At 36.3% G+C, this 18828-nt stretch overlaps 1 protein-coding gene across 1 annotated transcript in view; it reads left to right on the forward strand.

Annotated features, from left to right (window-relative positions):
- Positions 1–18828, forward strand: part of CABCOCO1 (ciliary associated calcium binding coiled-coil 1) — a 55394-nt gene that overhangs the window by 14695 nt on the left and 21871 nt on the right. The window contains 1 exon segment of the mRNA XM_085229351.1: positions 3260–3332. Coding sequence (XP_085085477.1) covers positions 3260–3332 — 73 coding nt within the window.

Raw genomic sequence — 18828 nt, forward strand, 5'->3', positions numbered from 1 at the left:
GTCAAAACAGAGTTGTTTGAAAAAAATAAAAATATATTCAGAAATGTCAAAAGCAAAGATTTATATTTTTGAAATACTGCGAATTATCTCTACATGTAACGCAGTCCATAGAGAATATCATAACACAGTTAGAAAGTCCAAGGGAAAGTACTGATTTTCAGATGCTCTCAAGCTGGCTTCTTTCCAAGGCACTGGAATAAATAAAAGAAATAATTTTAAAATGTTAGGTTCTGTCAGTACAGTTTGAAATACATATATCTTATTTCTTGTATGTCTGTGATATTCATAATTTTTTTTTTTTTTTTTCCCAAAGAATCTCTATTAGATTTTTACCAGAAATAGGCATGTGAGTGCAAGGTCACATATATTTTCATGACTTTATCTGAGTCATTTCCACACAAACATAGTTCATAATCAAATTCCTGTATTTCCACTGAAACATGGCAGGAATTATTTGGTGAAATACTACAGTAAATATATACTGCAGGTGAAATGTCAAATACTGTAGCAACTTAATTACCTGTGTGCTTTGGGTTGGGGGAAGGTAACTTGCAGTTTACGATAGCCAAATTTCTTATTCAAGGTAGAGATCAAATTTGTTTTTTTAGAAATGCTAATTGGCTGAATTAAATGCAACTGTAGAATAAAACTTTTATATGGCTCTTAAAGAGCCAAATGTTCAGTGAGGCTGCCGTAATACTTCACACAAAATTAAGAAATGCATCTGTACAGATGTTGAAAAATGTCTGCACCCATTTGGGCACAAATGTATTTGGAAGTTTCATGGATGCATTTTACTAACTGCGCTGCAAAATGTGTAATTGTCATGTAAGATAGAAAGGCAATGCCACCTTTGTGCTCTTTGAATTCTGAGCTGCACTCCAGGGCTTCAAGGAGCACTGCTGTCTGTTAGTTGGCATTTCAGCACTGCTTACATTAGAGCAAATCATCTCTGGTCTGCAGCGTTTTGTGGAAGCTCTGTGGTACTGTGACAGTGGTTGGCAGCACCGTGTAAGTAAAGGTGGTGACTCAGGGAAGGACCCTCAGCTAGAACAGCGCGTGCTGAACACAGACTCCGCCAGTTGGTTTTCCCATTTCCTTCCAGAGCCAGGATTGGATTTCAGACACCTACATCCCAGCGCAACAGCCCCTCCCTTTGCAAGGACAGGCTGATCCAGCCCTGCCATCACCTGGGCTGGGTGCATGGCTGTGGGGTGATGGAAGAGCCCTAGCAGTGTGGGGCAGCCAGCCAGGGTGGCAGCTGCGGGGGCTGGTTCCATAAGAGCCTCAGGGACCATCATGTGTCGAAGAATGGCCCATTATTAGTTTTGTGGCTGGATAGGATACTGTAAACACATTTTCAATGTGAAAGCATGTATGAGCACATTTTTAATAGTATATTTCTGAAGTATTTCCCTCAAAAAAGCTTTTAACTACTTTGTAGTTAACAAATGCTTCAAAATACTTATTGTTGACTTGGAGATGTTCTACCTGCTCTTCCTCCACTGCTTCTACTTCTAATACTTTGACCAGGAATTTGTGATAACTTTTAAAACTACTTGCATTATGATTAAATTACTGCAGAAACTTTACTCTAGAGATCATATTTTTCTAGCATGTACTGTGCCTATCACAATATTGACTTTGATCTTTTGAAAGAGGAAAAAAAAAAAAGGAAAAACTTGGAAACATTGTATTTGAGCATCATACTTATGCTCCCAATAAAATTTGAAATTCACATATATTTCTGACCTAGCCAGGATTATTCTGGCACTCTATTCAAGAGACATAAGGCAAAGCAGGGAGGAGTTTCTCTAAAAGTATTCAGATAAAAACATAGGTTTAAAAATGTTGGTAGAAATGCTCTGACAAGGGACTGTCAGTGCCCGTGTATGCTGTCTCTGTACTGGCAGTTAACTTACAGACCAAAGGACTGTAGAAGCAGGACACTGTCTTCCTTTTTGAGAGGTGACATATAAAATATAACTTAAAAAAAAAAAAAAAAAAAAAACTTTGAAGGGGCATATGAAATTAATCTCCTGACCCAGAAACAATGGAAAGCTTAGATGTGCAAGTATAGTCTTAGCATGGTATCCAGTATCTAGAAGCAGTGTCATTAGTATTAGGTAATTGCACACATTGTTGTAATAGTTACTTGCACAGACTAATAGAGACAATGAAGTTGGAAGGGATGTGTGGAGGCCATCTAGTCAAAACCCAAACTGAAAACATACCTCAGTATTCCAGATGTGGCCTTGCAAGTGTTGAGCAGAGATGTATTGCCATGCTGGCTAGAAAAAGCCATACTGACTCTCCTGGGGAAAAAAAAGAATCAAAATGAGCCCATGACCTATCCTTAGCCACAAAGCATAGGAACCAGTTACTGACATTCTATGAAAAGCTTGCCATATCCTTCATGGGTATATCAGAGGAGTGTGATAAATTTAGAATCATTCTTCAACCTGAACTTGCTATGAAATTGTAGAGCTGTGTTTTAAATCATATGTCAGAATGACATGACAGAAGCCAGAAGTTCTGCATTGTGATTTTAAGAGAAAAAAGTAATTGTAACAGATGGACTGTGAGAAAGTGAGCCTTTGATTAAAATCATACCATATCATTGATCATAAAGAAAGGAAACAAGGAGTAATATTTAAAGCATGAAATGGAAAGCCATATATGTTTTAAGGAAAATAAATATTTTAGGCCATTGAGATGGTCTACTTTGTTATTTTTGTAGTAATATGCAAAACTGCAGCATGCCGTATGCAGTATGCCGAAAATTATACGCTGATTTTGAAACATGATCTTGAGAGAATAAATGCTTCCATTCTTTTTTGCTTTGCTTTCCAACATCAAAATTGATTGCTGGACCAGCAGCAAATCTGCGAGGTCATTTGGCTTTGTTTCCTGCTTGTTCACCATCGCCGATATTAAAGGCATGAGTATCCTGGTGATAAGTGTTTCAGAGATTACTTTTTTTCTAAGTAGATCTTAGTGTTTTCAGAGTTTGACTTCGTAAAAGAAAGCAGATGTATTGTACTGTATTTCCTACAGCAATCTAAAAGTAAATCCCATAAATTAAACACACTGCATATTGTAGCTTGTAGAAGTTAAACAGCAGTTTGCTGAACCTCTTCCTAACATTTGGAGTATGACTGATTTGGAGTGTGACTTTTAGTGTAACAAAATTTTACGTAATATTGCCTTTATAAAAATTTAAAACTGTACTAGTATTACTTTATCTCTTGTTTTGCAGCTTATTTCGACTCTATAAATTGTATGAACATATCTTCCACAGTCCTAGAGAGGAATATGTGATAAGTAATGAGGTAAATCATTTATATAGATGGAATTCATTATGTAGAGTTATTTAATGAATGCACTCTGGCATATGTTTTGTATTGCTCAAAGCAACTTCATGTCAACATTACTTCATTACTAACATAAAATGGCTGATTAAAGAATATGAGTTAGATATTTTGATCCTCAAATTCAAAATTAATTTTGAATTTCAAAAAAGTGTAAATGCAGTGCTTGGTTAAAACATCAGCAATACTTTTGTGAATGTGTATTTAAGTTAGTGCGTGTCACTTGAATTAGCAATGCATGAGTCTGACTTTATGTTATAATCAGCAATCAAAATCAGAAATGTTTGTGTACCAAGCGTGAGCCTGACCACAGTCCTGATATTTGTGTATCCACAATTTATCCATATTTATTTATCCATCCACATTGGTCACCAATAGCTAAATATACCCATTATAGAGAAACAAGCTAGCTAGATATCCTGCATTTTGAAAATAGTGTTAACAGTGAATTGGCTTGACTCTAAACTTTGTCATATTTTATAACTTCTTTGTGAAAAAATGCATAGAAAAATGTGTTGACTCAGGATGTGGTCTTAAATCAAACAGACAGGTTCAGTTCATCAAATGCACCTTCTTTTAGTCTGATGGTGTGTTTTGATGATATATCTTACCATACATCAGAAAGAATTTACATTTGTAATTTAGGAGACAAGTGGTTGCTTTGAGAGGTATGGTAGTGTAATTTCTTTTTTGGCACGTATTTTAGCTTTTCAGTTCATAGCGAAGTTGAAGTTAATGTATCCGAAAATGTTTTTTTATACGGTAAGCCAGTGGATTGGGTCTAAAAACAATGTGGTATAATTTCTTCTGGTATCACTTTTAAAATAGTTTTTTTTGACATGTGAGTTATTCTGAGGTTAGTTGTAAAGTGGCTTAAAATTCTAGCTCTTCTGAAATCATCAGCAAAACTCATTGAGTAGAGCAAGACTTCATCGTTGTACTGCTAAGGTTGTTTAGTTTTGTTTTTTCCATATTAACTAAAAAGATCAATGGTTGGCTAGTGCTTTCCAATTGATAAAAATATTTTTAATGAGGCTTTGATTACATAATTACATAATTACAGTAAATCTGTGCAAAGTATCTGTTGCAGATATGCTTTTCTCACTGTCTACAATCTGCATACAGTGGTACAGCTTTGAAGCCATAAAAAAGTTACTGCTCTGACCAGTTTGAAAGTACCACCTCTACTGAAGGTAGAGCTTCTGCTGTCGAAAAACAGAAATGTGTTTCTGCGAAGGATTTTGGTGGTAATCCATAAAGGAAGAAGCACAATTTAAATAGAACTGTTACAAAAGCCTTCATGACAATTTTTAGCTGCTGCTCTCTTTCAGCTTTTTTTTTTTTTTTTTTTTGTGCATTGGTTTGGTTTAAACTGTTTTGTATTTTGAGTCCCATGGTGGAGACTCTCTTAAACTGTCAAACCACCATGCAACATCCAAAATGAACCAGTTCTTATATTTGTATAGAGTTTATTTTGATAGGGTGAATATTGTTCTTCAACAAGTTACAGTTTAGCACTTCAAAGCTACACGAATCTATACAAATTTATCTGCATTATCTGCTCTTGTTTAATATGCTGAAATGTGATGATTGGTGAACCCAGCATAGACTTAAAGCTCTCTTTCTATAGAAATGCTTATCCATAAAAAAAGGAGTGTTATCTTCTACATTTGCAGCCCCTTAGATGAAGAGGTCAAACCCTGACAAGTTAGAGGGGCAGATGTTGTTTGATGCATGTGGCTACAGCAGGAGCACGCCTGGAGTCATGTGCTCTGCAGTGCTCAGCAAGCAGAAGGGACTGGAGATTTGTCTGGGAAATCTGTGTGCTAAAAGTAGATGATAAATCTGTGATGAAAGGTTGACCGTTGTCTTGCTATATAAATCACCATCTTTGCCATAAATAAATAAAAATAAAGCCTCTGTAGACATACTGTGGCAAACAGCTGGATGTTTTGTAACTCCTAAACTCACTGCTGCTAATATCTGAATAGTTTTCCATTACCTTCAGCAATGAAAGCTGTTCTTTTGGAATGAGAGACAGTAAACTGTAACAACCATATTTGCCCAAGTCACAAGTACCATAGTGTTCTAAAAGCTTAGTCAGTATTATCTTATTTTACAAATGAAGACTTGGAGACAAGTCAACAAAGATTTGCTCAACTGGGATGGCTTGCTTTAGCAAATTGTGTTCCATGTGTGCTGAACATATTACCTACTGAATAAAAGTCCACTAGCCTAATAAGAAGACCTGCATCTTCATAAGAGATTCAGCTACAACAGATAAAAGCAATCCTCAGTGTTGTAATGAATATCCTTTCATGGAAGCCATGGTATGTGTTTTCCAGATAAATCTTGCAGCAATGGATTATACGCCCATTGAATTTTTTTTTTCTCTCTCGTGTGGGCAATTATACAGTGTTTTCAATCAGATTTCCTTTTTGATCTTTCACTGCATTTATTTCCAAATGACCCTGTCATTTCCTGTGTAGAATAAAATCAGACAAGAAAAGGGAAATGACTCAAAACTGAGTTAGATTATGCATACAATATCTATGGGCTTGCCACTTAACAAAATCTAAGTTACTTAAATATGGCACATAATTAGTGGAGCTTCACAGTCTGATTAATATTCTGAGTTTGATGCAGCTAGCATAATAAAGCCCAACTTTGTGAAATATAGACAGTATTTAAATCTTTAAAAAAAAAAAAGGAACAAATGACTGGCTAATTTAAATATATTTCTGCATCGGCTAAAGCCTTTAAATCAAACTGCCTGAGGTGATCATACTGCCTAGGAAAAAAAAAGGTTAATACTGAAAGAAATGAAAGCTTACTTAGATGATAAAACACACATCATAAATCTAACCTAGTTTGGCAGTCTTTAAAATTTAAAATTGCATTTCCAGCTATCAAATCCCTTACTTCTCCTTCACTCCAGATCTACAAAGACCTATATATTACATATGCACAAATACCAGTTAGAAAACACAATGGTATAAGAAGATAATAAGATGTGTTAAGATTGCCAAGTAAATTCATTGCTTTTTTTTTGTTTGTTTGCTGTGTTACTATTATGAGCAATTCCCTACATTTAAATGGACAACAGAAGAAATAGAGCTTTAGTGAGACTGTGACCATAACCAAATTAAAATGCATGCAGGACTAACATACTGCAGATCTTAAAGAATGCTATTTTTAAAAATAATGTTTCTACCTTTTATCCTTTCTGGAGGTTTTGCCCTCAAGCTGTGATTTTAGTGCTCTTATATTAGCCTGCAAATTCAAAGAAAACAAACAGAGTACAGACTAAATCTTGATGTGCAGGGATTCAATGGAGCAACACCCATTAACATGTCAGATCTTATAACAAATGTTTAAATTGCTAATACATGAATTTTGTAGAAGTTTTTATTATTTCCTATTATTTTCTATTTTCAGCTAGTTTTTTTGCTTTGATAGGGTGAGGCATTGCTGCCCCTTTTTTTTTTTTTTTTTTTTTTTTCCACATTCACGAATTGTATTTTATACTCCAGTTCATGTTTTTTTTGCTGCTCTCCATTGTGTATTTTTGGATGGAATGAGGCTAAGGTCTTTTGGGATTATGTCTGCTTTGAAACATTTCCTAATAAAAATAATGTGGTTGGTAAATCTAGTTTTATTCCTGGCTGCTTTAGCCAGCCTGATGGAGTAATCTGCTATTTTATGGCCCAGATGACTAGCTAAGTTTGACTTCTTGAAGTAGTAGTGTACAATGTAATTTTCTTTAGAGATGTCATATTGGGTCAGGTTGCAATAAAAATATCGAAGATTAAGTTTAATGGCAGTGCAGACTCAATATTATAGCAGTCACTAAGTATCATCCCCTGTACTTACAGCTCCAAAACAGTTTCCATTAATGCTCTCTTTCCATGTACTCTTACTTTCTGAAACATTAAGCTTTTGGAACATGTCTGGGCTTTACACAAATGTGGGTGGGTTTTATTTTGTTTGGTTGATTGGTTGGGATTTTTTATTTTTTTATTGTTAGTTGATTGATTTTTTTGTTGTTGTTATTTTGTTATTTTTTGGGTTTTAAGTTTGAACCAAAATCCCTTCCATCAGTAGGAAGAACTATTTGAAACTATATACTCTTTGAAAGCAAATTAAGCTTTCTTCACGGCAAAAGTCCTGAAGTCTGGGACTTCACTTTGATATATAATTCTGATTCGGTGTTGCACATTTACTTTGGTTAACCAATCATTTTTTTAAACAAATTTGCTCAATGATTCTTGAGAACTCCATTTTAAGGATGTGTGAAACCAGAACATTTCTATGAGAATCAGTTCACACTAGAGAGACCCATTCCCCAGCTAATAGAGTGCATGCTTTTTAAAGCTTGAAGGTTTCAAATATTTGTAATGCTTAAAAACCACAAAGTTGATTTACTGTAGCTTTGTTTTGTAAATATTAGCATAGCAAAGATATCAAGACTAGTTCAAAGGAAATAAGAGCATACTACTGGAAAGGACCTCTGCAATTTTCAGATCTATTGCTGCCTTCTCATAGGCAATCGTATATAATCCTCTTCAGAAATGTGTCTAACTGAAGCTTAAGAAGTTAACTTTTTTTGTCTCTGCTGTTACAGTTAGAAAACTGCTCTGGAGCCTGGTGGCTGTAATGATTCAAAAACTTTTAATTTCCAGTCTAAATGTATTCACAGCAGGCTTATATGCACTTATCCATGTGCCAATTTGTGCCAGTATTGACCTTTAGATCTTGTTCGGTTCATAGTGTTTATTTTTCTAGCATACAAAGAGACAGCAATCTTATTGTCAACCTTCATTTAGCTAAACTTGAAAAGCCAGTCTTCCCTAATCTCTGCTTTTAAGATGGACTTTTTTATATGCATTCTTACATACACAGCAGCCTTTAGTCATCCTGTTGGTCATTTTCTGTAATTGTTCCATTTTAAATTGGTTTTGTTTGAGCATAAGTGACCAAACTGCACATAGTACTGTTGCTGAGATAAAAGCAAGACCCTGTACAATGATAATACTGCTTTCTTTTTCTCTTTGGGAATAATCTACATGTGTCCTAGAATCAGTCACACATTTCATAACTGTATCATGTGGTTCTCTTGTCATAGATCTGCTATTCTGCTTTTCCTTTATCACTGTGTTTTCCAGCTGAGGTACTCTCAGTGCACTGCAGATTTTTAAAAATTGTGCCCCAACAATGTCACCTCACAATTTCTCATTAAATGCAAGAGTGAATATTCTTCAAGGTCATTCAGTCCCATCTGTATGATATTCCTTGCCTCCCATGCATTCATCGTGTCTCACACATTCTTTTTGTCTAGAAAATAGATTATCATATTAAGTAAACTCTGAAATTAGTCTGGCATCACGTATCTTTGATAATCCAATGTTGTGTGATATCCCATTTTTCTTTAATTTCCATGTCCTTATTTATTTTTTCTTTCAAAAATTGTTCCTCGAGTCTTTACTATTGTAAAGATCAAAACTACAGCTTCAGGAGTAGGTTTATTATTTTACAATTATGAATGTTTAAAACTAGCAAACTGGTCCTTGGACTTTTGATGTCTGAGGGAAAATTTTTGATGTCCGCTAAAGAAGTGTGTCGTACCAGAGACCTGAAATAAGCAGCCGGAGAGCCAGTGGTTTTTGGTGACAAAAATAACTGATATTTGGTCCTTTGATCTTTAGTTTTGCTATGGCTATAACCAGAGGGATCTTGAAGGACTTGTGATTACACTGAACGAAAAGCGAAGTCTGTTGGGATTGTATGCATTATTACTTGAAATATTTTAAGCGTATCTTGCACATTAGAAACCTCTCTTGTTTTACAATGACTGAATTTGCTATACTCAGTTACCAGTACTGAAGATATACTGAAGTTTAAGAGTTATGTTTTCGTATAGGTCACATGCTGATGGTCTTCTTACAGGTATTTTAACATACCTGTGTTTTGGTAGCTGAACTGTGCTGACTTGAAGCCAGGAGCAGCTCCAGAGAGAGAGTTGGTGGAATTTATAACCACATGTAGAGTCTCTTTGCAAATCCTGCTTTAGAGAATGATGAACAAAAGGCTTTTTAAATTATTTTCTTAGGAAACATCGAATACAAAACAAGAATGCTTTCTAATTCAGTACCATGTAGGAACTCATCATAGTAAAAATTCAGGCAGGAAAAATGCAAAGTAGATGCTGTAGGCTACGCCCTTCAGAGCACTGTGGTTCTGACAAGCCAGTGTTAAAACAAATGCCTCTTTTTGGGTACTTGTAAAGTTTTATTTTGGTGGATCTATTCATATACACAGAGTTAAACTGAGAATTGACTGAGGTCATGCTGCTTGTCACTCTGAAGGATGAAAAGCTGAAGACACCAGAGCAAATATGTATATATGGATTTGTGGCTTATCATCGTTTTTGTTTCAGTTGTATAGTTGTCAAATCATTGCATTTTTTATTGTATGATGTTAAATAGGAGAGAGAGGAAAAAACCTTAAATTGCTGGTGCTGAAACATTTCTGGAACTGTGCAGGAATTTACATACACACAGATATGCTGTGTGGCTTTTTTAATTATTTAGAAAGTGACTTGATTTCTCTTTGTATGTGAGTATTAACATGCGTGGTTCTGATAACAGCAATAATGGTTTATTAGAAATTGTAGGCTTTGATTTGAAAGATAGAACAGCAGTAAGGGCAGGTTTTTTGTTTTTTTTTTTTCCCCTATCGGAGTGTTTTAAGATCTAGAAGACTAAGTGCTGCATTGCAAGACTATAACATGTTAAAAAGTATTTATAGATGAGTATTTTTATTTATGTAAATGTAAGGCAATGAGATTGGCTGAAATGCAGACTTGGGTGAATTTTAAAGTTCTTGAGCAAAGTACCTGAGGACGGACAGGTATCATCTGGATACTTGCTGATCCAGAGTGAAGACATTGGTGACTGGTTTGCTGGAGCAGTTTCCCCTATTTCCCAGTTTTCCAGCATCGTTTTTTATTAACTGGTGAGTAGAAATCCATGAGCTTACACTGCAGGACACAATTATTTTTGCACCCACTACTTTCATCTCCAGGTTTTCATCATCTTAAAGATTAAATTGTGTTCTTAAAAGTATCTGTGGAATGGACAAGTAATGTAATATTTCATGGGAATGTATCCCCATGAGTGAATCTGTATGTATCAAATGCATACATCTTGTGACCTTATGTTATGAATAAAATTTTGGCATTATTCATATAAATAAATAGCGTGGCATTTCCTTACTGTGATGATTTATAATCAATATACATTTTAATAACTTTTTATACTTTTGGTTGGTTTTATGAGAATATGAATGTATTCAACAGATAAGTTTTAAAGATGCATTTTAAGTCTTCTACTTTCATCTTTAATTTTATAACTTGTCATAAGATACAATATGAAGAATTTTAACTAAACATTGATTCCAATGTATTTGAATATTTAATTCATAAAATGTTATTTCAATTTCCTATAAATATGCTACCCTCAGCAAAACGCAGTGTTACTAATTAGAAAGCTGAGTTTTATAGGCTGTGTGGTTCATATGTGAGGTAACTTATATTGCTACTTAGGCTTACATTTAATAAACCTCAGCTAGGAAAATTGTTTAAGTATCAAAGAAAAGATAATAAATAAAATAGAGGCATAGAATATTAATGTGAACTCTGCCTTTATTTTTTTAAAGCATTCAAAGTTAAATAGTGGTGGTCTGTTAACAATCTTGGGCTATTTGGCAAGTCTTTAAACTTACTCAATAATCAAAACATAAAAGGACAGTGGAAACTTTTTACAATAAAAGAAAAAAAGGAGTTGAGTACAGAAACCAAACAAATTATTCTCTGCTTTTTCTTGGTAAGGAGGTGAACTTTATAGGAAGGGCAGCAAGCTCTGAGTTAGGGTTGCTTTTTCCTGTCTTTGTTATAAATTACATCTGTCTGTGTAGAATCCTCTCCAGTTACTTCGTACTTTGTGGCTACGGGGGAGGCATGCGGGTGCATGGGGGATGGAGCCGAGAAAGATAGATTAGGGGGAGCCTTCTTTTTTTAGTTTTTTTTTTTCCTCTTATAAACTGGCACTTTACATTAATCTGCCTTGCTTTACTGAACATACAGATAGATAAAATTCCCGAGATCCCAGCTGTGTAAAAGAACATTAACAAAACAGCTGTTTTCTTCAACATATGTATTTATTTGTTATTTGTAACATATGAGGCTTTTGGAAGACTTCTGGCACCACTTAGATTCAGAGTAATCAATCAGAATGTTTTCATTTGGGTTCAAATGGGGGAAGACATTTGGCAAAGAGACAGACTTTATCCAAAGCAATGCCTGATTTTTTCACAAAGGGCAAATACACTGCAACATCATCAGAGGGCACCAGAAATATGAAAAGAAACTGCCAAATGGTTCAGGAGAGAGAGCCATATGCCTTGGCTAAGAGTTCTCCTCCTGTCCTTTCCTTGTACCTGCTGAGCACCTGAAGAGAAAATGTAAACCTGAGCATAGTCATGAGTCTGAGCAGAGGTAACCCATGTGCAGCTATGCAGAGAAGAGTCAGAGGGGCCACAAGCAGTGAAAGGGACCATGACCAAGTTCCTCTATTGTCATTTGAAACTGAAACAGGACTCACAAATAGGTTGCTAATGACAGGGGAGAGAGAGATGTTTTGACATTCTGTTCTTCTTCTGCAATAGGGGCTGATGACCAGCTCCAGCCCACCGAGTTTCACTGTCTCTTGTTCCACTGTTTTAGAAAACAGGTTCTTAATGATAACTGTAATCAGCATTAACTTAACCTCATGTTTTGGAGGTCTCCCACCAATCCACTGTTTTCTTATAGAAGCTAAGACATTACTATGTACCTCCAGCTACTGCACTCAGTAAAACAGCATTGGACAGGTAGACTACTGTATGTCCTCAGGGTGTCTTGGAAAGACAGCAGCTGGAGTCTTTAAGAGTGTTTTACGATTAAGAGTATGATCGGGAGCATTTTATGCTTTGGCTTCCCATTGCATTGTTGGAAATTCAGTAGCCAAGTAACCTTGAGTATCCTCTTGACTAACCTAAAACAGCTGAGGAGGAATGCTTAACTGTTTATACCTGGTTTTTGCATTCCCTTACTTATAGAAATGGGCAGCATCTGTAGCTGATATTAATCACAGAATGTCCCGGGTTGGAAGGGATCTCAAGGATCATGAATTTCCAACCCCTCTGCCACATGTAGGGCCACCAACCTCCCCATTTAATTCTAGACCAGGTTTCTCAAGTCCCCATCCAACCTGGCCTTGAACACCTCCAGGGACGGGGCATCCACAACCTCTCTGGGCAGCCTGTTCCAGCACCTCACCAGTCTCTCTGTAAAGAACTTCCCCATGACATCCAACCTAAATCTTCCCTCCCTCAACTTCAAACCATTTCCCCTTGTCCTGCTGTTATCTACCCTTTCAAAGAGTTGATTCCCCTCCTGTTTGTAGGCTCCCTTTAGGTACTGAAAGGCTGCAATGAGGTCACCCCGCAGCCTTCTTTTCTCCAGGCTGAACAAGCCCAGCTCCCTCAGCCTGTCTTCATAAGGCAGGTGCTCCAGTCCCCTGATCATGGCTTTCCTCTGGACCCGCTCCAACAGCTGTCTGTCTTTCTTGTACTGGGGGGTCTAGGCCTGGACACAGTACTCCAGATGGGGCCTCACAAGAGCAGAGTAGAGAGGAACGATCACCTCTCTGTCCCTGTTGGCCACCCCTCTTCTGATGGAGACATCAGAAGAAGCTAAGGTGGTATCTCTATTAATTTACTTTTCTTTAATTATTTATTTTTCACACTGATTTAACCCTCAAAATCCGTCTTAGATTACAGAGCCTATGCAAAATCTTGCAGAGGTTCTTCAGAGCTATGCTACATGTGATGCTGAATCCAAGGTAAAATCCCCCAAAAAAATGGATGATGTTTTCAGCTGAAATGTTAACATTTTTGTTCTCTTTTTTTATTTATTTATTTTTTATTTTTTCCTGATAAATGGTCCTTCTGATCTTTTTGATTTCTTCTATGGGAAGGTCTAGCCATATTATAAAAACGTCTTTCAGAAAATATTGTTACTACTTTCAAAACAGAGGGCATCTTGCAAGTATTGCATGCTAATGCTCTATTTTCTTCAAGTTAGAATCTGCGTACTTGATAAAACTTTTATTGTCGGTCTGTTCTATTAAGCTAACACTACACAAGTAACAATATCTTCTTTGCAATTGCTCAGTAGTTTATTTTGACATTATATATCAGATTTGGCTTGTGAAAACAGTCTAAGGCAATGGCATAGATTCTAAGTGATAAAGATGAATGTTGCATGCTTCATTTACAGCAGGGCTTTCCAAATATGGTCTCAGAGTTGTGAAAACATCCTGCGCTTGAGAAGGCTTGAATTTTGACATTATCAAGGCTGTGGAGGAAGTTTCAGACACTAACAGTCAGGAATTCGGGTCTATATCCTTTAGATTCACTGAATGTTGTGTGATGTGAATAAAGATACCTTGCAACCAATTGCAATGTCTGTAAACTCTATGTATTGCTCTTGTTTTAATAAAATTGAGGAATGATAGGAGTGTTCCGTAGAATTTATTATGGTTTGAATATCTGCCTAACATTCTCTCAGAGTTTTTCTTTGTGTTCATTTTGTATTCATGGCATCCATTTATCATTTTCATCGCTATCTGTTGTACATTTAGGACTCGTAATGATTTTCTTTTGTTCTAAGGAAGATACTTTGCCAGCTTTTTGTGCTCTCCAGGAGTTAGGACGAAGCTGAAGATTTACATTTGGAGAAATGTTAAATTACCTGTAACGATCATATTTCAAATGAGTACTTAAAGATTTTACCCTCACTTAAGCTTGTTGCTGGAGACTTTTATCAATTTTAGCATTACTGTTATCCCTCTAGGCATAGGTTAAAAGCAACTAATAGCTAGAGGCTAGGTTGCTGACTTGTCTTTTCCTTTCTTTGTTCTTTGTTCTTTTTTCTTTTCTTTAATTCCTACCAGTTTTGCATTGTGGTGAGCCCCATGGGATTTCTAAAAACATCTTTATGTTTCTGTCTATTTTGAGAATGACTCTTTGGGTCTATTGATGAAGTGCAGTCATATTTGTTTCTGTTTAATCAGATGTTGTTTGAGAAATCAAGAAATTGTCGGGATAGAAGTAGAGGGGCAAATGTGGCTCGCTTTGCCAGTGCAAAGGTTTTATCTTTTGTCCCTCCCTGCTGTGCTTGCAAATATAGCTCTCTGAATTACAGAATGTTAGAGTAATATCCTTCTGTTTGGAACCCTGGCAAAGCAAAGCACAAGAAAATAAGAGAATTTAAAGACAAGATTTCAGCCTTATCTCCATGCTTCCTATCTGCAGCTGGTTTGACTTCAGTTCCTGCTGTTGTTATTCATACTGGGTTTATTGCAGTATATTTAATTGAGTCTCTTTCTTCTGATCAATCCTCAGTTAAATGGGTAAATAATAATAAAAAAAGAGGGTACATAATCAAATTACTATAAGTAATTGGTCAGTCCAAGCATTACCGGAACTTTGCAATGAGCGGAAAAAACAGGGCTTTGGTATCAGTCAGTAAAGGCCAAGCCTTTAAAACTGACAAGGAAAACACATTGCTACATAGGCACGTTTTCTGTGAATTTAAATTACAAATTATTATATATAATCAAAATCAGAGCAACTGAAAAACCAAAAAACCATACAGCGTGGATAGACTTTGTTAATTTTGGGTACAAATGACAGACATTAGACAAGCTTACAAGTCTGACAGAGTAGGAGAATCTTAATATGTGACAAGTTCAAGATAAAATGAGAACTTGTCTTGTGGATTATTGCTTTCTCTCACAGTGGAGAGAACATTACACAAACTAGTAAGGAGGAAACCATATGCATTACAATAAAATGTAGAAGTCTGTGTTAAAGAAGCTTACTTAAGAATTAGGAAAGTTTAAAGACTGTACATTGAACAGCCAGGAAGATATGGTGTATTAAATAGGGAACTGTAGGTCGCTCTGGGAATGGGGAATTAGATGCTAGAATTTTTCTGTGCTGGATTGCCAGTACAGTTACCACTTCGCAGACTAACACAAATTGGTCTTGTTGCACTGTCTCAAGGGTAAACAATTGCAAAGAAAACCTGCTTTTCTCCTTCGCACTTATCTGTTAGAGTACAACTGAATTTAGATGCAAAAGTAATTGCTTAATCAGGTGCCAATAACTGCAATATATACAGAAACATAGAAATTGGCTTTTAAAATTGTTGTTTTCCTCTTTCTCTTCCTGCCAAATCTAACTGGGGAAGAATGGGTGAAGAGAAAAAGAGATAGCATGAATGTTAACTAAACTTTGCTCTATGATATTTAGTTGTATAAAAGGCCCTCTTTGTAGAATGTTAGAGTATTCCATGCATCAAGTCCAAGAGGATCAATATAGCTGGAGAAATAAAGAAAGGTTCTCACGAAGAGTACCCAAATTTTGCCCAATGCTGTAATAAGCAGTAGTGGTGCTGCGAGTACATTGCAGCTTCATTTTTAGTTGGGGGTTTGATTAACTTTTTCAAATCAGCTCCCAGTTAAGACCCAATTTATGTCATTGCATTAAAGATCGCATAGAGACTCCAGTGCGATTATAACATTGACTTGAACTCTGTCTTCAAGTAACAGTAACTTCTGCTCAGCAGACATTTTGAATGTGAAAAGTAAAGGAATTGTTGAGAGGAGAATTTTGGATAAATTCATCATGTGACACATATGAGAAGGTTTTTAATGCCTATGCTTCTTTAACTGCTCTCTGGTATAAATTCTGAGTATACTATTATGATTTACAATCCAATTTGTATATCTTAAATTCACAGCGCCCCGAGTGATTTCAGGGCCCCCAATGCGATTGTATCCAAAAAGGGCACTACGTCAACCTAGTGTATTGATAGCAAAATTGGTCCTCAAGCTGTAGGTGATTAAATGGGAAAGCATCCTTGCAAATTTGCAAACATCCCATGTTTACAGTTGTATAAAATTCTGCTATAGCTTTGTGGTATGTATATGTGTGAATAGAGCAAAAAGTGCTGCATTTAGTTCATCTTTATGGCTTATTCCTTAGTAAAGAGTTCATATTCAAAATGTTTTAACTGAATTTGGTTAGTATTTCAGTAGTAAATTAAGGAATTGCTTAGTTTTCAACATAAGGGAGGACTGCTACAGTATTTCTGCAACATAACAGGAATTATATTTGTTAATATACTTCAGAAGCATTTAAATTCTAATCACACAGACAAAAGGAAATTTCAAGTAATGGAAGTAAATTTAAATTGCACAACAGTAAAGACTTCCATACCTTTGAAAATATTTTAATGCTGGCTTTTTTCCTCCTTGCTTTGATTATCCGTGATCACAACAGCAGAATTCTATTGCTGTTGCCATAATTTTGAAAGCATAACTGTGTTAACATGAAATTTGCATATATAAGTATATTTGCCAACTTCTTTTCATTTTTTTCATTTCCTTTCTACTTCTGTTCTGGGAGATGCTGTTGATCAGTGCACTGGCTGAAATAAAATGCAGCATCATTGTAGGAGCGAATGGAGTCATGCAGGCAACTTTTGCAGAAAAAAAATGTAAGCTTTTTTTTTTTACCAGAGTGAAGAAAATTAGATTTCCATCTCCTAAAGCCTATCTCCTGGACTTCTGAGATCCTTTCATATGCTAGCCAGCATTCATTAGCCATGTGCTGTCAAGCATCTCACACACACTGTGTAAGAGAGAGATTTTTATGCAGTGTAAACTTTACCAGCTTTGCAAACATTGAACATTATTCTGGATTGGGCCTTACAAGCTAAGCTTTATTTAGTCTGATACATATAGCTCGGCACCTCCTGCAAGCTGGTCTTGGCTGATTGAAAACTATAATATATGACATGAAGTGAGCATGGAAGGGAAGAAGATTCTGTCCATGGAAGCATTTTCCTACCATTCTCCAGCTTGATGCCCTCCAGCCATGAGCTTTCCACCTCTTTAGCATCACCTGCTTATGGTAAAACTGAGAATGGGGAACATACTGCCACTGTGACCAAAAATACAATTCCCAGATTTTATCTATTGCTGCATTTAACCTCTGTACTTTTAGCCATATGCACAGCAGGAGAAAAGGGGATATGCTTTAACAGTTTGTCAAATAGTAAGCGGTGCAAGAAATCATGCTATCAGTTGGAGGTAAACAAAAAGGCCACATATATTTAATTTTTAATAAATTTTGAGTTATGCTGTTCCTTTAATTACATTAATCAGGCAGGCTCCAACACTGCAAGCCTTAGGGCTTGAAGTGCAATTTCAGTACTTTGTAATAAATTTGCCTAAGTTTGGAAATAGATGAAATGGCTTAATATTAAACATTTGCTTGATTTAAATTTTACTAACCCATGCACTGTATAATTCATATTTTTTCCAGAGCAATGTACTGCCACAGCAGAATGATCATAATAGAAATTATAAGTGTTCCTTTTGAACACAGGTTTGGCTTATAAACTGGACAAATAAAGGAGCCGGGAGCGTCAAGGGAATGCTAAAGACCTACAGAGCCTTTCACTTCAAGGTCGTTGGTTCAAGTACACATCACTAAAGACAGAAAGTTAGCCTCTGATTTGTCCTTCATAATAGACATGAATTTAGTTTGTCACTTGAGACAAGGAAAGGGTACAATGACTTTAATAACATGAAAAGAGGTAATGCAGAGGTCCAAAAAAGAGGAGGAAATAGGAGAAACAAAAATTACCAGGCAGCCATCTTCCCTGATGTGAGATCCTAAGGGCCATATTCATACTTTGATCTGGAAAGTTTAAAAAAGCTGTAGGCACCTTATATAGTCTCATAAAATCATAGATTGGCTTAAGGTGGAAGGGACCTTGAAGGTCACCGTGTTGCAACCCCTGCCACCCAGCTGGGCTGGTTGCCACCCAGCAGAACAGGCTGCCCAGGGCCCCATCCAACCCGGCCTTGAATGCCTCCAGGGATGGAGCATCCACAGCTTCTCTGCGCAGCTTGTGCCAGTGCAAGTCTCATTTGATTTCATAAGCTTGATTGAATTGACCTAGGTTAATACTGGGTCAGGAGCGATCCTAGGAAAATTCAGGTAGAAAACTGTTTGATAATGAAGTAACTAATTAACCTGGTTTGATGATGCTAGGGCACTACTCTACCAGCTCTTTGAAAGAATATCCAAAACTGATATCCTGACCACTTATCTTTATCTCCAGCATATAAATCACAAAACAGAAAACTGTGAGCAATGGTGTCCTCCCAAGTGCCTTCCAAATTAGTAATTGCAGCCTGTCAGTGTTAATTCCTCAGCAGATTTAATCAAATGAGGTACTCATTTGATCAGTTGTGTGGAGATACTGCTCTTTGAGACT

The sequence above is a fragment of the Meleagris gallopavo genome, chromosome 8 (assembly GCF_905368555.1).
Source record: "Meleagris gallopavo chromosome 8, MGAL_WU_HG_1.1, whole genome shotgun sequence".
Taxonomy (NCBI): Eukaryota; Metazoa; Chordata; class Aves; order Galliformes; family Phasianidae; genus Meleagris; species Meleagris gallopavo.